The 27898-nt window shown below is 44.4% G+C and overlaps 1 protein-coding gene across 1 annotated transcript; it reads right to left on the bottom strand.

Annotated features, from left to right (window-relative positions):
- Window positions 1-385: 385 nt before the first annotated feature.
- On the bottom strand, window positions 386-22647 carry STARD7 (StAR related lipid transfer domain containing 7). Its single transcript, XM_060027335.1, has 8 exons — window positions 21789-22647; window positions 11651-11859; window positions 11280-11329; window positions 9931-10041; window positions 9768-9850; window positions 9239-9338; window positions 3371-3455; window positions 386-2544 (listed from the first exon to the last, which is right to left on the bottom strand). Exons 1-8 carry the CDS (start codon window positions 22112-22114, stop codon window positions 2360-2362), a joined length of 1149 nt encoding a protein of 382 aa, XP_059883318.1. The 5' UTR covers window positions 22115-22647; the 3' UTR covers window positions 386-2359.
- Between the last annotated feature and the right edge of the window lie 5251 nt (window positions 22648-27898).

Here is a 27898-nt window from a genome sequence, read left to right as displayed (position 1 = left end):
CAAAGAAACAAATGTAAGACTATACACACACACGTGCACCCGCAGCATACGACCTCTGACAAGTAGTCTTCCAGCACAGATGTCTTTCCAGAGATTATCTGAGAGCACTGTGGAGGAAAGAGCTGTCGTAGTTTGGATGGGCATCCGTGTTCACCTCTTGTCTCCCACAGGCAAAAATTACACATAAACTCAAAATTCATGCTATGCTCAGTGTCTCTAACGCATCAATCACCTTGGCACAAATCCACATTCCAGCAGAACTGCCTGTGTGACCTAACCATGCCCTGGGTTTCGCACTCACCACCCTCCCTCTCCAGCCCCCGGACTCCAGCCCCGGGCCCGAGTCCCCTCCTCTCCTCACTCCCTCCCAGCAAAGCTCTAACTCTGTTTCCTCCAAGTCAATCCTTCTTTTAAAGCAAAGGGTGTGGGTTACTAGGAGATCAAGACAAAGAAGCACAAACAGGTGGTTTGTTTTCAGTTGCCAAACTGGTCACCTGGAAAGGGCTTACAGTCTAGACAAGGTAGTGAGCGGTGTGTCAGTTACCGCCAAGAAAGACCAAGCCCTGCCACTTCCAAGTGCCAACTCTATGAGCAGAAACACACTTCAACTTTATGATCAGGAAGAAATAATAAGCCCAGTATGCAAGATTTCCCCACCAACATCTGTCCAAAGACACACTCTTTCATACCAATCTTTTTATTCACACATTTGATAAAAATGTCACAGGAGTGAAATCATTACAATGACATAAGCAATTGTATAGACCAACCCCAAGTGCAGAGTCAAATTGCCAAAAAGCATATGGGCAACGCCCAGCCCCTTATCACATGTGCACTCACACCACTCACCCACGCCACCCACGTCCCAACAATCACAGGCACTAACTTCCAACGTAACCGTAACTGAGGGACTCTTCCTGGTCTGTCAGGCCCTGGGGATGAGGAGAGAGACACAATCAACGAAAGGAAGCTGGGACTGCCGGGTGCATCTCCCTGCTCTGCCAACGACGCAGAGAACGCAAGACTTGAAACACCGGGGCAGGCATTTCCTTGGCACAGTACTTAGGCAACAGAAAGGTCGAGGGGCTTAAAGTTCGTCTCAGGTTTAGCTCCCCTTTCAACAACGCAAAAGGGTAGCGAGTGGGGTGGGGAGCAATCTGGTCATTCAAATTCTAAGAAATAAGGGGAGGGAGGAGGATTTGAAAGCTGTTCCCGATTCTCCAGTCAGACTGATCCCATCTGGTTGTGACTTTATCTGAACAGCGTGGTTTGCTCTTATTTTAGCTTAGAAAAGGAGGAAAAGCTTCTCAGAGGGACAAGAGGGTCACATAAACCACATCCCCCTCTATATTAGCACTTGGGACAAACTTCCATCTAGCTGTTCACACAGCTTGTCTACAGCTCTAAGAGCTCCAAGGGAGGCGCCCAATCCCCACTCCTCTGCCTTTAGCCTTCCAGGACAGGCAAGTGCTGAGCATCCAGTCAAACCTGAAGTGTGAAAAATAACGCCTCAATCAAAATGGTGTTTTCTATACAGACTATGGAAAAATCCTATTCAACTCCCCAATTCCCACTGTTTAACACAAAGGTTAAAAAAAAAAAAAACAGAGCTGAAGTGTAATGTGTCGAGCATCTCCACTGATCCCATCAAAAACACTGATGATACAGAGAGCCACCGTCTCCCAGTGTTCTTGGTAATCGGCCTGCGGGAGGAGGCAACGACCCAGATGAATACAGCACACGAATACAGAAGAACTGGTCAACTCAAAGGAAACTGCTCTGGGTAGAGGGAGTCAATGGGGTGTGGATGGGAGGCCAAGAGTGATATTTCTTGGTACAAACTTTATGTCCCTAAAGACAGGAGAAGGTGAGGACGAGGCACTTACACTGCCAAGCAACAGTTCACACCACTCAACACCAGGACTGCAACCAGAGCACTCCCCACTATCCCTCACTGAAGACGCAACCGTCCAGGTGGTCCAGCTGGACCTTCAGAACCGAAGGAAGCCCAGTGTGCTGCAGAACCGAGGCTGAGAATGGAATGTGGACAGAGGAAGTAAAAGATGTTGTCCCCTCTGGCCTGAGGTGAGAGGCTTGTTCCAGATTAGCTCAGCGAAACACCAAATTTCCAAATGCTTGGCCTGAGAATATGACGATGCCCCCTCGGACGCCTCCTTCTTCTGTTTTAATAAACAGCAGTAGGGCTCTGAACAGACCGGACACCAGGACTGAATTATCTTGCACTGGTGGTTACAGCAGACACCTTCAAATACACGTCCTGTTTATTCTGCAACAGAGTGAGTGATAAGACACGGAGACAGGGCTAGAAGCAGCCTGTCCCTACTTATCTGAAAGTCCTTCAGGCGTACTCAATCCGGGCAGGGCCACAGCTACCCTCACTCTTCCGCTCAGAAGATGGGGCGGTGGCCTTGGCTTCACTACCCACTTCCAGAGGCTTAGACGAGATATAGTCCTTTACTTTGATCTCCATGTTCTTGGCTTTCAGAGTGGCCATGTGCAGCTTCTCCAGGAAATCTGGCATGCCTGTTGGGAGAGAGGGAAATCTGGGTAGACTGACACACAAACCAACAGTAGGCTCAAAATTAGAAGGGCCTATCTCTTTCCTGATAAGGAGCCAATGCCTCCTTATAGAGATCACAGATGGACTGAGAGACAACCAAAACTTTTAGGGAGTGAAAACAACCCCTGACCTCTGAGATCCTTTGAAAAGGGGTACTGATCAGGCCACATAAATCCCCAAAGGCTCTCTTATGTGATCAAAATATCATTTATCAGTGGCACAGCGTAAATATCTGCCAATTTTGTTTAGAGAAATGTCAAACGGAAACACCTAAACTCCTCTCCATTCTCCCCCTGAGGTGTAAGAAGCCGCCTACAGAGAACCAGAAGAAAGAAAATCACGTGAGGCTGCTTTTAAGGCAAGAGATTGGAAGGGAAAGATGCAGTCACAGCAGTGATGTGTAGCCTCCGTTATGGTGAAAGGGTGGTGAAAGGGAGAAAGGGTGGTGGCCCCCTTTCTCCAGGTGACTGTCCTATAACCACATTTTCTATGCCAGATTTATGGCTTTCAACACGAAAAAGAAAAATGTTAAATGCATTAATGTACACAGTCCATATTAAGCAAATGTTCTTCCGCTTGCCTCTGGGCATAAGTTCCTTTTTGGGTTTCCAGAATTCTTACCCCTCCAAACCGCAGCTGGAGGCTTTACTACCTTCAAGGTAGTATTCAACAATGAACTCGGAAGGGCTCCAGTGAGACAAGTACTAATCTCCTTGAAGCCACCAAGAAGCTAGAGAAAAACAAAATGTTCAGCCCAGGTCCAGGCCCTGTACACAAGCGCCCACTCACCACTGGAAACCATCCAACTAACGCAGTAGCGAGGAAACACTGTCTGGGGATTGTCACTGTACGTCAGCAAGTAGTCAAAGCCATTCTGGAAAAGAAAAACAGCAAAGATGAAGGTACCTGAACTACCCCCACAGCCTCCGTATCCAGTACCACAGAATAACCAAGATCTGACTCTGAGGCGGAGAGTGGCAGTTTTCCGCTGTGAGCAAAAGAGAGTGAACACTGAAGACCTGAGAGGTTACCATCTCACGAGGTTGGCCCTGGCTGGTGTCTGGGAACTTGGCTCCAGTCAACAGTTAAGTGCTAAGGGTGGCTCCCTGTGTCTCCTCTGCGCAAACAATGCACTTCATACTGAGCACCTGCTTTCCTCCTGGGGGTCTGGGATTTTAGGACACGCTAGGCAGAGGGCGTTCATGTGACCAGCCCCCAGTACAAATCTTGGGCGCTGAGTCTCTACTGGGCTTCCCTGGGTAGAAACATCGCACGCATGTTGCAGCTGGGAGAGGATGTGCTCCGTGGGCCCTCACGGGAGGGAGAGCATGGGGAGACTGCAGTGGGTTCCTCCAGACCCCGCCTGTGTCTTCCCCTTTTGATCCAGCTGTGCATCTTTCCATCACTGTAATAAATCTCAGGCATGAGTAAAACTATAAGCTGAGTCCTGCGCGTCCTTTTACTCGATCTTCGAATGGGGGTGTGGTCCTGAGGACCCCAACACATACCCCCAATGTTTAAATATCTTAATCTTTACCAAAATGATATGAACTCTACTACTATTACTGCTAACAGCAAACATGTATACAGTACTTAACCACGTGTCAGGAACTGCTTCAACCCCTCACAACGATCCTATAATAGAGGCACCAATATCTCCCATTTTACAGATGAGGAAACTGAGCACAAAGAGGTTAAGGGACTTTGCCCAAGGTCACCCACATACTCAACGAGAGCCAACATGAACCCAGAATTCTGACCACAGGGCCCATGCACCCATTCTCTCTGGCTCAACCTCTCATTGGTACAGTGAAGGACAGGGATTTAAGAGATTTACAGGTGTCCCGATCCCAGGAGAGGTCTGAACCAATTATGCTCCACCCAAAGGGGTAAGAGATCATCCACTACTGCTTATATGGAAAAAAAAGAAGTCAGAACTGAAAACAGTGGTTACCTACAGGAAGAAGGAAGGAACTGGGTAGATGGAACAGGGATATAAGCAAATCACTCTATTTCTTATTTTACATATTTGACTTTGAAAACACATTTTTTTTTATTATTTAATAAAACAAAATTATATTTAAAAAGCAGTTATCTAAAAATCAAAAGTAGACAACAAAGAACCTATGAACTGAGTTGATAGGAAAAACCACGAAGAGAGGACCTATTTCAAGTGACCTTAAAACTCAACATTTTGGGGACTTCCCTGGTGGTCCAGTGGTAAAGAATCCGCCTTACAATGCAGGAGACACAGGTTTGATCCCTGGTCAGGGAACTAAGATCCCACATGCCACAGTGCAACTAAGCCCGTGCACCACAACTAGGGAGCTAGCACGCATCAAACTAGAGAGCCTGCGTGCTGCAAAGTACAGAGCTCACGTGCTCTGGACCCCACATGCCACAACTAGAGAAGAGAAAAACCCGCACGCCATAACAAAAGATCCCGTGTGCCGCAACAAAGATCCCACGTGCCACAACTAAGGCCCGATGTAGCCAAATATAAATAAAATAAATCTTTAAAAAAAAAAAAGCCTCAACATTTTGCACAGTGCATACATATCCTAAAGACAACAAGACATATACCCTACAGTCCTAAATTTTGAGTTAAAAGTACTCGTGTGCACTTAGGATGTATCTTTAAAACAAACAAACAAAATTTATTACTTAGTGCTACCTTCTGAAAAGGCCTAAAAACAGAGTAGGCCCAGAGCTGTGAGAACTCCTAGAAGCCAAACTGTGGTATTTAAATGACATTTCCTTAGAAGGAACCAGGGCTCCCAGAAGAAATGCTCATTTCCAGGTTTACACCTAAAAATATACAAGGTGAACCTGGAACATCTTATAACACCAGAAACCAGGCGAGTCCTGAGGTCAAGTCAAAAGGACTCCAGGCAGTAAGAAGAGGCTCCTAAAGACCCAAAATGGGACACTTTGAACACCGGTAAGAGTAACTGGGAACGGACTGAAACCAGCCAAGTATGTGTAAATTTGTGAGTTTCTAATGGCATTTCTTAAAAAAAAAAAAACTTTACCTTTGAAGGACTGCTAGCTGAAAGAACCAATTCATTATTTTAAAAACTAGTAAATGAAGGAAACAAATCAAGCATTTCTTACTTCCCTTTCCTCTGTGAACTATGGGAAACCAAATAGTTAATGAGGAAATTTTCCCTTAAAGTATGTCACCTAATAAATGGAAATAAATGAAAGAATGGAGGATTGACACAATTAATATTTTGTTAACCTCTAATGAAATAGTGGATCTGAGCAATAATCATTAATCACTTCCAAATTCACAAAGAAAGGGACAATCAGACATTATTTCCTTCTAATAAAGTGGTCTTGCCCCAAACAACCTGAATCTGTTCAAGCCTCTAGATCTAAGCACCCATATATAGGAAACACAGGAGACAGAGAAACGTGTTAAGTGACACTATGGACACTATAGGAATATAACCAGCAAGATCCAGGACAAAGAACCTGCTTCTTCAATAAATACAATTGCAAGGGAAAAAAAGGAGGGAGGGACTTCCCTGGTGGTCCAGTGGTTAAGACTTCACCTTCCAATGCAGGGGGCCTGGCTTCGATCCCTGATTGGGAAACTAGATCCCACATGCATGCCGCAACTAAAGATCCTGCATGCGGCAACAAAGGTCCCGTGTGCCGCAACTAAGACCCAGCGCAGCCAAAATAAATTTTTTAAAAAGGAGGAAGAACTCAAGAGATAGATACAAAGCTACAGACAGTATGAACCCATTTCAATGTCTGGATCTTATCCAAATCCTGATTCAAATAAACCAACCACAAAAAAATACATGGACAATCAGGAAAATATGAACACTACAGATATTTGATATTACGGAATACGATATTATGTTTTCAAAAATCTCTTTTCTTTTTGAGATAAATACTGAAATTTCTATAGAAGAATTCTTCTTTGGTTCTTCTATAGCAAAACTAGAATCTGCTTCAAAATAATCAGGGGAGTGGGAAAGGGAACAGAAAGAGTACAGATAAAACAAGTTTGGTCATTGTCAGAGCTGGGGATGAATACAAAGGGTTCATTCATTATACTCTCTACTTCTTTATCTTTTGTCTACATCTCAAATTTTCCATAAAAACTAGGGAGTTCCCTGTTGCCTAGGAGTTAGGATTCCGGGCTTTCACTGTCATGGCCCGGGTTCAATCCCTGGTCAGGGAACTGAGATCCTGCAAGCCATGTGGCGAGGCCACAAAAAACAAACAAACAAAAAACCTAACAAAACACCATACCTCGGACCAAGGATCTACTTTCCATCTGGCAAACCCAAACTCAGCTGCCTGGTTTTCAAGTACCCTCTGCACATGGTCAAGGTAGTTACCACTCCTCCCTAAACTCTGCCCTCCTTTTCAAGCAGTGAGTCAGTCTCTCAACATCCACGGCTCATTCCTATCTTTGTCTTTGGTTGAATCGTGTCTTCTACTTCCAGGGTCCTTCCTGTTTTCCTCTATCCACAGTCTGCCTTTTTATAAGAACCAACTCAAGTCTCACCTTTCTCTTAAGAGCTTGCCACGATATGCTAAAAGACTTACAGATAATTCATACTGCTCCCCCATGCCAGCTGAAAGAAGTTATTTTCTGGGTGCAACACACACTGCTAGGTGCCAAACTCTGCCTTAGCTGTTTCATGGTCAGGGTTTCTAAAGGCAGTAATGCTGGGACTCAAGTCACTTTTTTTTCAAATAGGAAATACACAGACAAGGTTCAAATTTCAAAAGCAACATAAAGGAAAAGAGTGAGGTACAATTCTAATTCCCACCGTCCCCAGCCAGGCTCCCCTTCCTAGAAGCAGCTAGCTACCGACAGCAGCCTTCTTGTCTAGCTTCTAAAGCAAGGACTTTAAAACATTTTTTAACTGTATTTACAACACACTGTAAATACTCCTTTTTACACTGTAACCAAGTTCTCTCTCACTCTCTCTCTCACACACACACTTGTATATACTTATGTAATCAAACAAAAGTTTCATGAAATATGCTTACACTCCGTTTCCATTCTATTTATTCCTTTTCTCTTTAAGCACTAAATTAATTTTGTCTTCCACTAGTGGGCAGCAATGCGTGGTTTGAAAAATACTGCTCTAAAAAAAAAAAGAAAAAAAAAAATACTGCTCTAGGGCTTCCCCGGTGGCGCAGTGGTTTAGAATCTGCCTGCCAATGCAGGGGACACGGGTTTGAGGCCTGGTCCGGGAAGACCCCACATGCCGCGGAGCAACTAAGCCCGTGCGCCACAACTACTGCAGCCCGTGCTCTAGAGCCTGTGCTCCACAACAAGAGAAGCCACTGCAATGAGAAGCCCGCACACTGCAACAAAGAGTAGCCCCTGCTCGTCGCAACTAGAGAAAGCTCGCATGCAGCAACGAAGAGCCAATGTAGCCAAATAAATAAATAAATAAAATATGTTTTAAAAAAAAAAGAAAAAAGAAAAATACTGCTCTCAAAATGGTACCGAAGTCAACACACATCTCCCAGTAAAACAAGAGCAAAACATCACACTGACTGAGGCGAACCACCATTTATGTCACTCTTAAAGTCCCACTATAGGTGGTATAGACAAAACAACCTGCTGGAAACAACAAAACCATGGTAAGAGAACAGTCGTACAGCTCTAAAACAAACAAAAGTGATGGGTAGAAACAAAGCCATTATAAAGTAAATAAAACTAAAAGCAGCAACCACTGTAATCAGTATGTGTACTCACCAGAGATTTGGCCAAAAACATGAAAGTAAAACACCACACTAAGTGGAAGAAGATATTCTTCTCAAAGGAAGGTCATAAAATTTTAAAGAAGGCAGGACTTCTCTGGTGGCGCAGTGGCTAAGAATCCACCTGCCAGTGCAGGGGACACGGGTTCGAGCCCTGGTCCAGGAAGATCCCACATGCCATGAAGCAACTAAGCCTGTGCGCCACAACTACTGAGCCTGCGCTCTAGAGCCCGTGAGCCACAACTACTGAAGCCCATGCGCCCAGAGCCCATGCTCCGCAACAAGAGAAGCCACCACAATGAGAAGCCCGTGCACTGCAACGAAGAGTAGCCCCCGCTCGCAGTAACTAGAGAAAGCCTGCACGCGGCAACGAAGACCCAGAGCAGCCTAAATAAATTAAAAAAATTTAAAAAGTAAAAATTGTTTTAAAGAAGGCAGAGAGCATTAGTCTAACTCTCTCATTTTACAGACAAGGAAAGAGGAGCCCAGAAAGGTGGTTAAGTGTTCTGCCCACTGTGGGGAAATTTTGATGGAAACGGTGCTCGCTCTGGTTCCTCAATGCTGCTAATGACCGGCCGATGAGTCAGGGGCTGTCGTCTTCTGCTAACTGTCCCTCAGGTAACGGGAGCCATGGGTCATCACTACGTTGTCTCGGGAGGTCTCCCAGGTACACCACTCTACAGCAGGGGTCCCGAAGTGGGGTTCCCAGGCCAGCGGCAGCAGCCTCACCTGGGAACTTCTCAAAACATGCAAATTCTCAGGCCGCAGCCCAGCACTGTTTTAACAAGCTCCAGCGGAGTGTGGTGCAAGTCAAGTGTGAGAGCGACTGCGCCCTCCCCAGTTCAGATCAAAGGCATTCCTTGAGAAAATTCATAAGCCGCTAACACATCACCTCTCGGATGATGCAGAACTCACCTCATCAAATGACTTGTGGGGACGGATAACCATTTGGGATTCATATGATCTGACCCTTACAAATTCCGGAGACTCTGGCACACTAGGGTGCTCCACGGCCCTGGGAGGGAGAGAAGTGAGGGAAACTCTAAGTAATGTCTACATACAGAACAGCATGGGAGCTAAAGTTAAGAGGAAAATCTAAACGGCAGCCTCTAATTTTTTAAATACATCAGAAAAGTCACAAAGATGAATGAGTATAAACTAGGTACTAAAAACAGTGAGTTAAGTTGGTGATTCCTGGCTCACTAGGCTTTTTGTTGAGGAAGAGAGCATTTCTTTTTTTAATTATCAACATTAAGGAACTAAAGGATTAGTTTAATGGAAAGCTTGTATCCCTTCAATCCTCAGAGATAGTCACCAGTCCCAGCCCACTCACGTTCTAGCTGGGATGCATAGGGCCCGGGCTTGACTCATAAGGCAAACTCCCATCACACATGCATAAATGAAGGACAAGCTAAAGGAACCCAGCAGCAGCCACCACACATACCGTGACACCAACACCATCACGTTGTTTTCCTCATCCACACTATACCGCCGAACATAAACATAATCCCGTGAGTACATTGGATACTAAAGAAAAGGAGGGGCAGGATTAGTGCTCTGCCTCACACGGACATGATAAACGTAAAAGCGGAGGTGAAAATACTCACAGGAAAATGGGTTACCCAGTGAAGAACCTCAGAACCACTAACCACATCCCTCTCGATCACTTCCAGCTTGATCACCAGGGCGTCCCACTTCTTTCTATACTCTGTATCCAGCTGCGGAAACAGAACAGACCATAAAGACCCAAGAGATCCAAAACAAAGCTGCAGAAGACTTCTCCAGATGCTTGGGCCTCTGACCCAAGAATCTTCTGCAACAGTGACCCGACCTAAAAGGCAGTGCCAAAGTGTCAAAGACACGGCTGTGTTTACTATAGACGAGTCTTTTAAAATCCCTTCCTGTAGGCCAATCCCATTACCTTGAAAATGAATCTTAACAAGAAAAAGACAAGTGTAAGAAAAAAATATTGTAATAGACATGTCTGGGGAAAATACAGTAGTCAGTGAGATAAATGTGTATGGGTGAAACGATTCTAAAAAGTTTTAAACAGACAGAAAGTCCAAAAGTATGAGCAGACACCTCACAGAAATACAAGCTGCGTATTTTTAAAAATATGTAGCATCACTAGTAACTACGGAATTTCAAAGTAAGACATATATCATACATATCCAAACCAACAAAAACTCAATACAGATAGACAAAATTCAGTGCTTAGGGGAAAGCATGCACTTGCGTATTAGTAGTGTGTGTTATAACCATCAAACTCAAAGTCCAGTAAAACGTGAAAACTCCAGGAAGGAAAAAAAATTTTTTTGTAGAACTCTGGGTAATCCCACCTCCCCTTTCATACATTTCCCCACAAGGAGGAACAGAGTCTTTAAACACATACTCTTCATCTTTATCAAATAGACACCTTCACTGTAGATAAGTTCCAGATTGCTAAATCCTGACTGCATCTGTACTGAAGGAGAAAATGCCATAGAGGACATCGTTGGGCCAGTAGGTAAAACTGGAATACAAAGATTCTGTAAGTGCTGCATCAGTTAAATTTATACTGACTTTGATAATGGTACCATGGCTAGCTAGGAGAATATGTCTAGTTTTAGGAAATATACACTGAAGCATTTTGGAATAAAGGGTATGTAACTTACCCTTAAATTAAGAAAAAAACCCTATAAAGCCATATAAAATATATTCAAGCACTCAAATCCATTCCTCTATTTGATCTTCCCAACAGCCCTGTAAAGGGTAGACCTGGCCTCATCCCTACTGGACAAACAAGTTATAAATCAAAGGTTTACCCAGAGGTCATTTGACGTGAAATGAGGGGTAGAGAAATAGACAGATGGATTGAAGCCAATGTCTTCTGAGTCAGAGAAATTACTCATGTGGACGATGGCAAGTGGACTTCTAGGCTTAGTGGCTCCAGATCTGGGCAGAAAAATGTACTCACCTGAACATTGAAGAACTGCCGAGGTGTCACATCTGTGTAGGTTCCAAAAACTAGAATGACAGGAAAGAATAAGGGATGTTTGCCAGACTCTCGTCACTTAACTGCATTTCAGTTGTAGAGTAATGACTGACAGATCTTAAAGGCAGATTCAGAAACTAGAAGTCATATTGGGGCGGCAAAGTAAGACAAAGGTAACCTATAGCAAAGTGTAGCAAAGACATGGAGACTCTTGTCATCTGGGAGAGGAAAAACAACAAACAGGGCAATTTTCCCAAGAAACCCCCAGAACGGAAGAGTTTAGAGAGCATAGGAACACAGTGCTGTGCACCTGCCAGCATGAACACTCTTACCAGCAGCCAAGCTGGGCTCACCTCTGTACTGGTAAAGGGGGGTGCCTGTAATGGGGCGCCGCCACAGCTTGAAGTGTTTCTTATCCATCACCATTTCCCACGGTTGCTCTTTGCCTCCTGAATCTTCATCCCTTTCTGTTGGGGATTTTGGTTCTGGAGGGTGGTGGTCAACTCCAGAGCTCCGAAACGTACTTGACATTTCCTCCAACCGTTTCATCTCATCAATGGATCTGGAGAGAAAAACAACAGGCATGGTGCAATGGTTGGAGTCTGCCCTGTGAATTGCAATGGCCACACAAAGACTTGTACAGAACGGTGTGGCTTTAAAACAGTATAAAGTGTAGGGAATAAAAATACGAGTTCCTGAGTCTGAATCCCAGTCCAATATTCATCAACTAGAATATTAAACAACTTAACTAATCCCTATTTCTTAATCTGTAAAATGGGGATAATAATAGTACCTACGTCAAAGGTTGATTATAAAAATTAAAAAAATTTACCTGTAAAGTGCTTAACACCAGGCATATAATTAGCCCTCAAATGTTAACTATTATAATTTATGACTATGAAATGTCATTTGATACCTTTTGTCCGTTTTTTATTGGGTTGTCTTCCTATCACATTATAAGAGTATTTATATATATTTTCCTCCTCTCTTTTAAAGAGATAATTCACATAAGAATCATCCTTTTACTGTATACAAATCAGTGCTTTTTAGTATAGTCCCAAGGTTGTACAGCCATCACCACTAATTCCAGAACACTGTCATCATCTCCAAAAGAAACCTATACTCATCAGCAGTTAACTCCTCATAGGTCCTGATAACTACTAACCTACTTTCTGTCTCTATGAGCTTGCCTATCCGGAAATTTCATATAAATGGAATATTACAAAATATGGTCTCTTGGATCTGGCTTTTTTCACTTAGCATATTTACAAGGTTCATTCACGCTATACTTTATTCCTTTTATGACTGAATAATATTCCATTGTATGGATGTATCACATTTTGTCTATCCATTCATCAGGTGATGGACATTTAGGTGGTTTCTACTTTATGGCTATTATGAATAACACTGCTATTAATATTTGCATACAACTTTTGTATAGACATAAGCTTTCAGTTTTCTTGGGTAGATTCCTAGGAGTGGACTTGCTGGGTCATGGAAACTCTGTTTAACTTTTTAAGGAAGTGCCAAGTTATTTTCCAAAGCAGCTGTTCCATTTCTATATTCACACCAACAATGTATGAGGGTTCCAACTGCTTCACATCGTTGCCAACACTTGTTATTGTCCCATCTTTTCCAGCAATCCTAGTGGGTGTGAAGTGGTATCTCATTGTGTTCTTCCATTTGTATTCCCCTAATAATGACTATTGACATTGAGCATATTTTTATGCGCTTATGGGCCATTTGTGTATCTTCTTTGGAGAAAGATCTACTGAAATCTTTGTTTTAAATTGGGTTGTCTTTTTACTGTCAAATTTTAAGAGTTCTTTATACATTCTAAATACTAGTCTCTTAACAAATACACAATTTATAAATATTTTCTCTGACTCTGTGGGTCATCCTTCCACTTTCTTGATAGTAAACTTTGATGCACAGAAGTTTTCAATTCTTTTTCTGGCCGCGCCGCGCTGCATGTGGGATGTTAGTTCCCCGACCAGGGATCGAACCTGCATCAGAAGCACAGAGTCTTAACTAATGGGCCACCAGGGAAGTCCCCGTAAGTTTTCAATTTTGATGAAGTTAATCTATTTTTTCTTTGATTGTTCAATTTTTTGGTGTTATATCTAAGAAACCAGTGCCTAATCCAGTATCAAAAGAACTTATGCCTATGCTTTCTTTTAAGAGTTTTAGGTTACATTTAGGTCTTTGGTCCATTTTAACTTTGTGTATGGTTTGAGGTAGGGGTGTAAATTCACTATTTTGCATGTGCACCTCCAGTTGTCCCAGCACCATTTGTTGAAGACTATTCTTTCCCCATTGAATTGTCTTGCCACTTTTGTTGAAACTCAAATCGACCACAAAGCTAAGAGTTTATTTCTAAACTCTAAGTTTAATTCCTACAATTTATATATCTATCCTTATGCCAGTACCATTATCATCTTAAGTACTGTAGCTTTGTAGTGAATTCTAAAATTGGAAAGGGTGAGTCCTTCAACTCTGTCCTCCTTTTTCAAGATTGTTTTGACTATTCTGGGTCTTTCATTTCCATGTAAGTATCCTAAGGAATCCACAGGAACTTACTGGAGCTAATAAAGGAGTTCAGCAAGCTTGCAGGATATAAGATCAATTTACAAAAATCGTATTTCTATACAGTAGCAATGAACAATCTGAAAATAAAATTGAGAAAACAATTCTATTTATCATAGCATCAAAAAGAATAAAATAATAAGGAATAAATTTACAAAAGAAGTTGGGCTTCCCTGGTGGCGCAGTAGTTGAGAGTCCGCCTGCTGGTGCAGGGGACACGGGTTCGTGTCCCGGTCCGGTAGGATCCCGCGTGCCGTGGAGTGGCTGGGCCCGTGGGCCATGGCCACTGGGCCTGCGCGTCCGGAGACTGTGCTCCGCAGCGGGACAGGCCACAGCAGTGAGAGGCCCGTGTACAGCAAAAAAAAAAAAAAAAAAAAGAAGTGAAAGACACACTAAAAACTACCAAAAGATCACTGAAATTTTAAAAGACATAAATGGAAAGATATATTGTGTTCATGGGTTGAAGGCCTTGATATTGTTGAGATGGCAAAACTACCCAAAGTGATCTATAAATTCAACATAATAATTTCTATCAAAATCATAGACTATTTTGTGGAAACTGACCAGCTGATCCCTAGGTAAACAACAAGGGCCTACTGTATAGCACCAGAAACTATACTCAATATCTTGTAATAACCTGTAATGGGAAAGAATCTGAAAAAGAACACACTACTGTATATAAAACAGGTAAACAACAAGGACCTACGGTATATAATCCTTTTTATGTGTTGCTGAATTCAGTTTGTTAGTATTTTGTTCAGAACGGCATAAAGCCTAGAAACATTCAAAACAATACCATATGTCAAAGTATGTGTCATTATATATCATTTAGGGATGTATACATATGTATAAAGACACAGATGGTAATGAAATATAATAAATTGGGATAGTCTGGGGGACAGAGGATATTTCATTGGAAAAGGGTCCAGAGGAGGCTTTAATTGTATTTACAACATTTTAGTTCTTAAATATAACTGTATTTGTAACATTCATGTTTTTCTTTAAACCTTTTTATATATCTGAAGCATTAAAAAAAAAAATTTTTTTTAAACATGGTTTGTTTTCCCCTTAACCTGGTAGGATGAATTGGGAGACTGGGATTGACATATATACACTAATATGTATAAAACAGATAATTAATAAGAATCAGCTGTATAAAAAATAAATAAAATTCAAAAGAGATGTGGTATGTATATATGATGGAATATTACTTAGCCATAAAAAAGGATGAAATAATGCCATCTGCAGCAACATGGATGGACCTAGAGATTGTCATATTGAGTGAAGTAAGTCAGACACACATAAATATGATATCGCTTATATGTGGAATCTAAAAAAATGGTACAAGTGAACTTATTTACAAAACAGAAATAGAGTCACAGATGTAAAAAACAAACTTATGGTTGCCAAGGGGGTAAGGGGGGGGAGGGATAAATTGGGAGACTGGGAATGACATATACACACTACTATATATAAAATAGATAACTAATAAGAACCTACTGTATAACACAGGGAACTCTACTCAATACTCTAATGACTTATATGGGAAAAGAATCTAAAAGAGTGGATATATGTATAGGTATAACTGATCCACTTTGCTGTGCAGCAGAAACTAACACAACATTGTAAATCAACTATACTCCAATAAAAATGTTTTTAAAAAACAAAAAAACATGGTTTGTTTTCCCTTTAACCTTTTTTTTTTTTTTGGCTGCGTTGGGTCTTTGTTGCTGTGCGTGGGTTTTCTCTAGTTGCGGTGAGTGGGGGCTACTCTTTGTTGCGGTGCGTGGGCTTCTCATTGCGGTGGCTTCTCTTGTTGCAGAGCACAGGCTCTAGGTGCACGGGCTTCAGTAGTTGTGGAGAGCAGCCTCAGTAGTTGTGGCACACGGGCTTAGTTACTCTGCAGCATGTGGGATCCTCCCCAACCAGGACTCAAACCCGTGTCCCCTGCACTGGCAGGCGGATTCTTAACACTGCGCCTCCAGGGAAGCCCCTCCCCTTAACCTTTAAACAGCAGTTAGGAAAGCAAGATTGCTGGCTGACTATGTCACTTCTGCAATTCAAGACTGAAGACACCACCTACTGATACATTCTGTCTGAAAGGCCCTTTCATGCCTTTTTAACCCTCAAAAACCCCACAAGGGTCAAGGTTAACTCCCAGGCAGTTAACCATATACATTTACTTTTATTCCTCTACAGAAACATATCACACAATATTATAATTAATCTATCTTTATATCTGCCACCCTTACTAAACTATGAATTCCCTAAAGGCCCAGAATCAGTCTTTTTCATATTTTTATGTCCAGCTCCTAGCAAGTACCTGGTAAACATTACATGCTCAACAAATGTTCACAGTATAAACTGAGTAAATAAATATGGAAGTAGGCCTTAATAATTCAAATTCTTATTAAAAGATTACATTAACACATTGCTTTAAAAGCCAAAAATTCAAAGTTATACTGGTAACCCAAGATTAAAAGTTTAGAGCAATCCAAAGCAATGGTGAGTGTAGAGATCTGTGTTCTAGTCCTGGCTCTGCCAACTAGCGGTGTGATCTTACGCAAGTCATTTTACCTGCAAAGCCTCCCTTGTTCCACCTGTAAGGTGAGGACATTATTTCTCGAAGGTTTCTATTAGCTCTAAAATTCCAATTCTCTGAATTTTAAACTTTGGAATTAAATGAAAATATTTATATACAGGGACATTTGCTGTTTTCACTGCCTGGAATCTTTTCCTACTTGAAGAGAATCCCCAAATAGGTGAGATGCAGCCCCCATCTCAACCCCTAGCAGTTAGCACATGACTCCTAATTAAAGTGAGGTGAATCAGAGACTTCTGGTAGAGGCTTTGAATCTTGAGGAAATAATACAAGGCACAGGACCTTTTAGATTTTTCTCAGTGATCTTGAGGCAGTTGAGAATCCAGCAGTGCAACAGATCTACGGGAAACAATACCAGCAACACTGCCCAAAGAAGAGCATTCCTGTACCAGTAGCAGGCCTTGGCTGTTCTCTTGGCCAACCTGTACTCTGGCCTTCTTGTCAACGCTCTGAATGACCTAACACCTTTTTGGCTTAAGTTAACCAATATCAGTTTCTTTGTTTTCAACCAATAACCATAGCCAGTACAATTTATACTGATGTTCTGATGAAAAATGTTTAACCATTTTTTTTTAAGTTTCAATTTGAATTAACGTTACAGAACAAGATTGACTGCTACCATTGCAAAAACCATATAGAAATAGGGAAGGAAATTTAGAGTAGGCAATAAGATCTTGCAGAGGAGAAAGTAAAGTCACAGCTTTGCTCCAAGAACAACAATGCAGGCATCATGTGGAACCAATCATGGCACTTTTGAGGACTAGTAAAGCACCCTTCAATAAAAATTAAGCTGGACTTTTGAATATCCTTATCACATAATGAAGAGGGGCAGGAACGTCGTACGTCTTATGAAAAACACATCAGAGGCCCATAAAATTATATAGTAATATGGTTTTAAGAAAATTAAACTATATGACTACAGGCAGTATTTTTAACGGCCTTCTAAGACTCAAGGTGGTACAGAGCTTCTGACTCACTGCTTAATCAGCCTCTCCTATAGGATTAAAGGTCACTAGGTGGCCTTGATTAAACATGAGACTAAGTCCCTAGGGAGGACAGCAATGTCTTGTGAAGGTATGACACTCATTCTTTGAACAGCACAACATGAATGCTAGAGTAAGACTGCATCATGGAAATGATCGTTATGTCTCAGGTTCGAGAATCTCGGAAGGGTCTCAACTTCTAATTGTTGACATGACAGACATCATTAGCACACAGGTGCACAATCACTATCATATATGTAGAGGAAGGAGAAACCTCTCACCGTGTTATCTCCTTAGCCTGCTGTGCCAAACCTTATTTGGAAGGGATGGGTGTCTAAACCTTGGTATCTAAGAGACTTAAGTAATAAGAAGGGAGAAAAGAAGGACAAAAAAGATTATTCCCAAGATAGTAACAGAACCAGCAGATTAGTAAGAGGATCAAAGAAAGAAAGTCAATGCTTTCCTTTCTTCAAAACTAAAATCATTTCAACATTTGAGAAAGACTGGACTGAGAGCCATGGAAATTGAGGGCATAAAACCATGAAAACAGAAATATAAGCATAATCATATTTGGCTCATCTATAGGGGGTCCTGCCCTAAGTGGAGAGCTTGATAAAAGGCTCCTAAAATGACTCAAATGAAGCCATTCCTGTAATCGGTAACTTCAGTAAGAGGCTGCCTTGTTTCAATGATCCCCTCTCAAATTCCCAATTATTGTCAAAGTTAGAGACCTTTAAGTACAACTGTCATGGGACTTACCTAAAAGACATCAATTAGTTCATTGCAATTCTGAGCAGTAGTTCTGATTATCTAAGAAGGTGTAACAGTAAAAACATCCTTAAGTGACAGTGGCGCAAAAAAAAAAAATTCCTTTAAGCCAAAAGGACTTTTTGTTGATTTATCTAATTAACAGCACATTGAAAAGTTAAAAGACCAAAATGGGAAAATGGCTAATTTTCTTTATGAAACTTTACTGGCACTTATTTACTCAAATTTCTAGAGCAATGAACTGTAACTTTTTTAAAAAAGGGGAGGGAGATTAATAGAACATTTTCCCCTAGGCTCTCATATTTCTTAACTTCCTTCTCCTTTTTGTTCCTGTAATTTTTCTTAATGTCCCAAATCAATAAAAACTTAACTACTGGGACTTCCCTGGTGGCACAGTGGTTAAGAATCCGCCTGCCAATGCAGGGGACACAGGTTCAAGTCCTGGTCCGGGAAGATCCCACATGCCACGGAGCAACTAAGCCCATGCACCACAACTACTGAGCCTGCGCGCCACCACTACTGAGCCCACGTGCCACAACTACTGAATCCCACGTGCCTAGAGCCCGTGCTCCACAATAAGAGAAGCCACCGCAATGAGAAGGCTGCACACCGCAAGGAAGAGTAGCCCGCGCTCGCCACAACTAGAAAGACGGCGCGCAGCAACGAAGACCCAACGCAGCCAAAAATAAATAAATAAATTATTTATTTATTTATTTTAAAAAACTTACTACTGTATTTTTCCATAAGATTTGACCTGAGCTCACAGAATGCCAGCTAGCACCAAAAATAATGATTAAAAGTTATATTTTGTCTGATCATTTAATTAAAACCTATCAGGTAATAACACTAAGCATTAAAAGACCTGATCTCTACACCTGGCCTATCAGTGAGTCAGTCACTTTGTACAAGTTACTTCTTTTCTCTAATTTTCTTGCTGATTCTCGATTAATGAGTTCCTATTTGTTAAGATGTTCTTAAGCACGAGAGAATAGAAAGCAAGGGTTTTTCTTTGTCCTTCTGAACAGAAACTCTACTAACATAAGAAAAAACACACACCACTTCAAGGCACACATTCAAAGAGACATCCTCACACTCCATCACTGTTTGACCAAGACAGCAATGTCTGAATTAGTCTGTACCAGGACAAGTTGGTACAGAAGCAGCACAGAAGAGCCAAAGGCTGTGATTTAGGGGCCATGGGACAATCACGCTCTTCTTCCGTTAACAATGAAAGAAATGCACATGTCCCGCGGCACACTCAACTGTGCTCCATTATGGAAGCTACCCAAAATCATCTCACTAGAACAAACAAAATCTAACATCCTCTAAGCTAGCTATGACAACCTCAGCATCCTTTAAAGCAAACAGAATACTTAAAACACCAAGCCAAAAAAAGTTAACCTATACCCAGAATACCTTATTCAATAAAACACTAGGAATTCCCTGGCGGTCCAGTGACTAGGACTCCATGCTTTCACTGCCGAGGGCATGGGTTCGATCCCTGGTCAGAAAACTGAGATCCAAAACTGAGATCCAGCAAGCTGCGCACGGTGACCCCCCGCAAAATAAATAAATTAGTTAAAAATAAAATATAAACATGACAAGCTATGAGAACAGACCTATGAAGTCACTGTACAAGCAAGATACAGCTGACAGCATATTATTTGCCTCCCTATCAAAATAACATTTAAAAAAATCCTCAGAATGGACTTGATCAAATTTTAAGTACATGACTGAATTCAAGCATGAACTGGACATGTGGTGTTAAACGAGGGCCTTTACTGGAACAACTCTGCAGAGGGTCAAAAAGGGCACCTTAAGTGTTCTTACTGGCCTTCCTCTAAGCTCCTGAAATTCCCAAATGGGTTATCGCAGCTTACCTCTTTAGGAGTTGGATTAGAACCAAGTGCTTCAACTGTCTGATTTCTTTCCGCTACAGTGGGTAATGACTACGGACTCAAGTGTTTACCACATCTATCTCCTATTGTTTTTTCCCCTCTAGCTCCTGCAAATGGGAGACCTACTAAACAGAGGCTCTAGGACATATGGTTGACAAAAATACATGGAGAAAGACGAAGAACGACATCTATCACCTAGGCCCCAACCGCTATTCAACTCCCACCCCCAAAACATCTTCCCTGTCTTTGGCACCCAGGGGCCCTTTCCTGGTCTTTCTCCTCTTCCCCAAACAGATCCAACTGGGAATATTCCCGTCAAACTTCACCACTGTGGAACATGGGTATTTCATCGTCAAAAACAGAATGAAAAGTCAAATAGTTAACTGGTAATTTCTCAATTTAAAAGTTTCCTTCCCGTACATTCTTTTATTTCTCACACCTGAGAACACCATTAGAACAAATGGACAAGTAGCAAAAGAACACTAACAGAAACTAGGCAAACTACCTATCATGCTTTGATATCTTAATTTTTTTGTGAGTAAGGTTGTTTGTGGTTATGATTTTAAATTGCATTTGTAAAACAGTCATCTTTCCTGCTAAGAAAAGTATTACCAGCTCTTAAGATGCACTTGCATTTACTCACAACGCACAATGTTACACTAATAGCTGCCTGGCATCTGGGTGCTACACTTCCATACATGTCATTGTGGTAACTTTACTGAAAAACTTCCATTTTTAACCTAACCAAAAATGTGGAATAAAAGAAGAAACAGAACAAATAGACTTGTGTGGAATTTATCTGGTGTAGGGGACTATCCTAGGTTCTTGCAATCAGTTTCAGAGTTTAGGAAGCAGAGTACGTGTGTGGAGAGAGAACACAATTTAAGAATATCTGTTAAAAAGAAAATACAGCGACAACGTAAAGCAAGACCTAAATCAAGGTTTCCCATGATACTACGTGACAACTGTAAGGACTCAGTTTAGAACCACAGGTTAACAAATTCAGTCAATGGTACTGCACTTTTTTCACACAGAGGTTTTTGATGATGACAGCGTGATTTCAGAGCCTAATAAAACAGTACTTCCAGAGCTCTAGTGGAAGTAGCAAAAAACTGACCTAATTCTTCCAGGTTAAAATGTCTGGGCTACTGGTTTGTCCCAGGAGGGCAAAATCGCTTCCAGCCTCCTAATTCTGCCATGAGTCACAATGACAAGAGCTCTCTGGGCATTTCAAACGAAATCCCATTGGGAATGAAGTGATTTTGTAAATTGCACAAGTATACCCTCAGGTCAAGTTTAAAACCTGTCTGGAACTTGCACCTTTCTGGATATGTTAAAGATTACGTGAACGACGGCCTACTTCAATACCCATTTTCCACAGTGCTACTTCTTTAGTGGCATGGGCCCCAAAGTCTCCCTCCTCCACTAACCTACACTTGCATTTATTTCTAACTCGACAAATCAAGTCAAGACACAGAGGCAATGAAGAAACGTGCTTTGCTACGACAGGATCCAGCTACTTGCATCGTCACTTCCAGTGCCACCGGGTCAACGGGAGACACCGCCAAGGCAGGCCCCAGGGTTCAACGTTCCCACCTCCCCACCCCACCGCCTCCACCCCAGGGAACAGGCGCGACCTCGCCGCCGAGCCCACCTCTGCAACTCCTCCTCCTGGATCCTCTCCTCGTCCCACGCGAACACGCCGGCGAGCGCCGCCATCAAGGCAGAGGCATGGCCTGGGCGTCCGCGCAGCCGGCGCCAGAGGCGACCAAGGAGGATGCGACGCGAGCTCTCCGAGTAAAGGCGGCCGTAGAGCTGCGCGATCTGCTGCGCCCGCCGCACGCGCAGGCCCGTCACGAAGCGGCACTGATTGGCCAGCAGGGCGAGCAGGCCCCCGCCCCGCGCCCCCGCGCGCCCGGTCGCCGCCGCGCCCACCAGCAGCCAGGCAGCCAGGCCGACCGGCGGCCTCCGGGGAAACATGCTGCCCGCACGCCCCGCCGGGCCCAGGTGCTCTCTGAACCCGGCCGCGTGCCCGGACGCGAGCGAGGCCTCGCTCAAGGGGTGAAAGGAACGAGCCCGGGAGGGCGCAGGCGACCTCCTGCCGAGCCCCCCTAGTTGGCCGGCCTCGAAGTCGTCTGACGCTCTAACAGGTTCTTCATCTCTCGGCAGCAACCGCTGAGGAAGTCTCCTTTAGGGGAGAGAGTCGGCCATGGCACCGGCCGCGGAGGGCGAGCCCGCGACCGCTGCAGGAGGTGCTCCGCGGCTCCGGCCGGACAGCCCTGTCGGGTCCCTGCCTCCTCGGCGTCCTCAGGCCGGCGCCAGGGGCCTTGGTACAGAGCGCGCGGGAAGCGGCGAGGCTGGCGGCGAGCTCCCCAGCGTTCGGCGTCCGCCACATGCGCTGCCAGCTTGCAACCTATTCCGGTCTCTGCCGCCCGGCCCTGATTGGGCGCGGCCCGGACACCCGGTGCTGATTGGCGGTGCCAAGTGCCCGTCACCGCCCCTTCGCGCGGCGCGCCGGGACCTGTAGCTAGCAAGGTAGGTGGCGCGGCGGCCAGAGCTAGTCAAGGGCGCCTGGGAGGTTGGTCGGCGGACCCAGCCGACGCCGCCATCTTCCGGCCCCCCCGACCCTGGCCTGGGAGGGGGCACGGCCAGGTGCCTGTTAGACCTCTGCGCGGTGCTCGCTCAGGTGTTCTGAGAGGCCTGCGACCGTCGTCTGGTTCACTGATTTGAGACTAGGGTGGGATGGGGTCTCGGCACTGCGTCTGCGGGACGCTGGGAGTATCCAGTTTGGGGAGTCGGAGGCGGGACAGTGTAGACGCCTTTGGTGAGTGGAGACCCTGCCGAGGCCTGGCGGCCGCTGCCCTCAAAAACCTTCCTCGGCTTCCCCGCTGGCTTTCCCGCAAGCGCCCGGCGCGCCGAGACCACCTCCGAGGCTCGGAGCCTGAGCACTCGGCCTGTCTCTGTGAAGCCTCGACGCGAGAGTGGGCCGGTGTGGCATCCTTAGAGCCCAGGACACTTTCCAGAGAGCTACGTGGGCAGGTGACCCGTCGCAGTCTGGAAATGCGGTAGCCCTTTGGTTAAAGGGACAGCAGAATGGAGTTGCTTGGGGCAGATGCCCCTGGTCGTGTAGTAGCTGTCCTTCTCTCTTTGACCCAAAGGTGGCAGCTTGAGAAGGTAAACAGGTTTCCTAAAACCTACTTTGCACCACCCATGAACAACCTAGCTAAATGATCTTGAAGGGCATTAACTTACTATTCTGTGCCCAACCTCATTAAAATGAAATGCCTGGAGGTCCACTAGGAAGACCTTACGCGAAATTTGTTTCCTTACTTTTTTTAAACTTACACTAAGTGCCTTATTGACAGACAAACAAAATACTGTAAAAGGAAGTCTTCACGTGAGAGCCTGTGCTCATCCCACGGCAGTGCGTTTAGAAACTTTACTCTTAATGTACCTGTTTGAGCAATTTTATATGTTCTTAATAGAAGATGTTTCAAAAAAAATGCTTTACTGGGAACTGAAATTTAGATCTCTCCAGACTGTCTGATTTTACTCTGGGATTGGTATTGATGTTTATTTTCCCTTGAAATAAGGAGAAATGTATATAACAGAAAATAGTATTTGATGCTTTTCTCAATGATGGTAGGATGGCCGGAACGGGGTGTGAGGGTGTATGGTAAGGCCACTCAAGATGGCTGTTCTCTTGCTCTCTGTACATCCCCTGCCCAACCAGTGCTTGCTTCACCTACACCCTACTGACTTGATTGACCTTCCTACTTACTTGCCCCAGGCCCCAGCTAATGATAGCTTTTCAAAAGGATGGTCGGGGGCGTGCCCCTCTGCTGGTTTCCCTGGTAACTAATGAGCCAACCTGATGTCATTTCCCCTGTAACTGGAAATCTCCCCTTCCCCTTGGGAGCAAAGACTGCCACCAGGTCCTGCCCATATGCGCCGCACATGGTGGGGTGTCGCTCCAGGACCTTGCTTCAGACGTGTAAGTTCCCCCCATCCATTAAACCATTGATGTCTCTTGCTGACTCCAGGCTCTTTCTTGGGTCTTGAAGCTTGGCAAGCACAGGCCTTGTAGGCCCGCGGGGTGCAGCCCAACACAGGGGAAAAGTTGAATTTTCCTACAGTCCTGCTTCCTTTGATTTAAAGGAGCTTAGCACTTCTGCTTGTTCCTTTTTTGTTTTCTGTTTTTGTTTTGTTCTGTTTACCAAAATGAATTCTCAGGTACTCCAGCTGAGCCCCTCTAATCCCCCCATTTTTCCGCATCTCCATTGCTTCTTTCCCCTCAGTACATAAACACAATCAAGTTCATCCTCAAAAGAGCTTTGGGAAGAAAAGAGGCCTTTAACTCTTCCTCTTTCCAGTTACCACCCCGTTATCGTTCCTTTTACAGCTATAATTTTTTCAAAAGATGACATAAACATGCTTGCTGTCTCCATTTCTGTACCTACCTATAAATTCCGCTTTAGAATTTTCAAAATCCATTTCTTCTACACCATTCTCTCTACCACTTGGTTGTTCACACCCTAACAGTACACTCTAGCCTAACTTCTCTTCCAATCCATTATCAACAAACTTTGTTTTGTTTGTGTAACCCCAGAACAATGTTGAGAAACTTTATTCTCTTTGTATATTTTTGAGTTGATCCAAAATTCTTCATCATGGGCTTGTCTTATATAAGTTGGGTTCTGCCTATTAGACCCATCAAAACATAAAGTTGAGTAGGCCCAACAATAATCTATAGTAAGAAGTGGTACATCCAGAATTGGGATGAGCAGGGCCAGGGGCACAGTAAGCCACACAAGCAGATGGCCTAGACATCCATGTCACCTAGCATTTATGCACTGATGCCTCTCCCTCAGCTCACACCTGTGGCTGCATAGGAGATTGGGTCCCTTTATGACCAGCTGACAAAGGAGGAAAAAAAGCAAAGCTTGATTTGCTCATAGGTCAAAGTGGTGTGTGGGTGCAAGCTGAAAATGAACTGCGGCTGCACTAGAGCCCCACCCTAGGGTGATCTTGAAAGACAATGGCAAGGGAAATTCTCCCAATGAATAAATCCTCTCACACTTTGTGTGAACAGAAATGTAGGCAAGGCTGGAGTATATATGGACTCAGGGCACTAGCAGATGGCTTGGCTGGTGGCTCAGGAGCCTGGGAGGAGAAAGAAGATGAAGGACACAGAGGTCTGGGATAGAGGGATGGGAATGGATTATGTGTTTGGGCAAAGGAGTGTGCAGATGCCCACCAGAGAGCACCTACCGTGAAAGAGGTACTAAACAACCAAGTAGGAAGAATGACTCACCAGTTGATATCGGCCAGATGCTATGAGCCACCTCAGTACTAGCAATGAATGGAGTAGCCACGGTGGCAGGGTGAGAACAACACACGGACCCAAGAGCATGGGCTCCCCTTCACAAAGGGTGATGTAGCTACTGCCACTGCTGAATGTCCAGTCTGCCAGCAATGAAACCAGTGCTGAGCCCCCAAAATGGCAGTATGCCCATAGACAACAGCCAGCCACTCGATGACAAGCTGACTGCATTGGATACCTTCCATCCTGGAAACGGCAGCAACTTCTTTTGATTGGAGTCGCTGCGTTCCGGGTACGGTTTGCCTTTTTTGCCTGCCGGGCCTCAGCCAGCACCACTATCTTGAGTGTTTACTGAGTGTCTGACACATTGACACAGGGTCCCACATAACACCGAATCAGACCAAAGGGCCCATTGCACATCAAAGGAGGTGTGACAGTGGCACATGACCATGGAATCCACTGGCCCTACCACATTCTGTACCATCCAAAAGACACCAGCCTGAACAGAGAGAAGGAGTAGCCTGTGAAGGCACAGCTGAGGTGCCAGCACAGAGATGCTACCAGCTAAGGATGGGCATCATCTCCAGAACACGGTTTATACTCTATCAACAATCAAGAGACTTCCCTGACAGTCCAGGGGTTAAGACTTCACCTTCCAATGCAGTGGGTGCGGGTTTGACCCCTGGTCGGGGAGCTGAGATCTCACATTACCTCATGGCCAAAACAAAAAAAAAGAAACCAAAACATAAAACAGAAGCAATATTGTAACAAATTCAATGAAGATTTTTAAAATGGTCCACATCAAAAAAATCTTAAAAAAAAAAATCAGTATGGTGCTATGTCCCAATAGGAAGAATAAATAGGTCCAGGAACCAAGGGGTGGAAGTAGGAGTGGCTCCATTTACCATTAATCCCAGTGATCCCATTGGGGTATTTACGTCACCACAACTCTGAGCTTTGAGGGTTTTGAGGTCCTGGTTCCCAAAGAGGAAATATTTCCATCCAGAGATGCAGCGTAAGTCCCATTGGACTCATTCACAGTTGCCACCAGGCACTTTTGAGCCAAGGGACCAGGAGGCAAGCAGGAGTCACCATCCTGGCAGCAACAACTGACCCTGATCCTCAGAAGAGCCAGGCTGCAGTTTCACAATGGGAGCAAAAAGGAAGATGTGTGGCAAGCAGACGATCCAGCTGGGTGTCTCTCTGTTACACCCTTGCTCGCTTTTGACGGTAAATAGACCGAGTGCAGCAGCCATGACCTAAAAGGGGCGTGGTGACCAGGGACTCTGCAGAGGTGCTTCCTGCGGGTGAGAAGAGTCGAAACCGATAGTAGAGGGAGGTGATGAGTATCAGTTGGGGCCTCAAGACCAGCTGCAGTGGTGGAGGCTATGGTTCATCCCATTAACCATCAGTTTCCCCCCAGAAAAAGCAAAGTTGCTCCCAGAACTTATACAAAGAAGTGGATCTGAGTGGCATAAGAAGTAGCAGACACCAGGATATGCAACCCAGGTGGACCTTCATGACAGAAGGGCTTCTGCCCCTTGCTTCTGGGAGTATTGCTGGAAGACAGCCCTCAGTTATCAGCCCTCTTCAGGAATTGAGTTTCCTCACCCAAAGCCACAGCCTCCTCTCTGGGGACAGCATGCATCCAATGACCGGCTGAAGCTGCGGTGTAAAGGCCTGGTCCCCTCACCCCAACTCAGGACAAGTCAGAAGGCCGTCCCAGTTTCAGAACTCTCTGTGGGGTCAGCTGAGGCCTTTGTCAAGACTACTTGGCACCTCACCTTCTCCATCTGACCAAGCCTGCTTCCTTCCCTTCCTCCATAGGTGTGGAACCTGAGAGCACCCCCAATACCACATGCTCATCTCCATGGCCAAGTCTGCTGCCCAGGGAACCCAGCCTGAATCAGGCTCTGTCATCGAGCTCAATAGAGTATGCCTGCCCACAGAGCTGGTACTGGGAGTTAGGTCACGGGCCCGCTCTCTGCCTGGAAAGTGCTAGGGGCACTGCACACTCCCACCTCCAGCTGTCCTTCTCTGGTGCCCCTTAGCACATGCCCTTGCCCTCCATTCTGCCCTTCCTTAGGGCCTGCAGGTTCCAGGTCCTGAACTGGACATCATCTCTCCCAGTTTCGGAATCTGGCAGAGAGATACGAAGCACCTCTTTATTGGCTTAGCGATGGCATGTATAGAAACCATTTCTCAGGCATTACACCTGAGGACAGGCATTCCCCAGAGGGTTAAATGGACCCATTGTAAGTGAATTAGGGTCAGCTTTGATGCCTATGCCTTAGTCCCTTTTTCCCAAAACTTGGAAAGTAATTTGCTTGAGTCTGACACGACCCCTGGGCTCCAACTGTCAGGACAAAAGATAGCAGTAATTGCCTTCTCGTCCCTTCACAAGGGTGTGTAAACCCAAAGCTCTATCCATCTATTATTCA

Source organism: Delphinus delphis, chromosome 12, assembly GCF_949987515.2.
Source record: "Delphinus delphis chromosome 12, mDelDel1.2, whole genome shotgun sequence".
Classification (NCBI taxonomy): domain Eukaryota; kingdom Metazoa; phylum Chordata; class Mammalia; order Artiodactyla; family Delphinidae; genus Delphinus; species Delphinus delphis.
This window is presented reverse-complemented; position numbering and strand designations above follow the sequence as displayed.

Excerpts from the sequence above, each read along its gene's own strand:
- STARD7 (XM_060027335.1), bottom strand. The coding sequence starts at position 22,114 with ATGTTTCCCCGGAGGCCGCCGGTCGGCCTGGCTGCCTGGCTGCTGGTG. Across the intron at positions 11,860-21,788 it reads CAGGAGGAGGAGTTGCAGAG|ATCCATTGATGAGATGAAAC; the intron begins GTGGGCTCGGCG and ends TTTTCTCTCCAG. Across the intron at positions 10,042-11,279 it reads GGCAGTTCTTCAATGTTCAG|CTGGATACAGAGTATAGAAA; the intron begins GTGAGTACATTT and ends CTGTTTCCGCAG.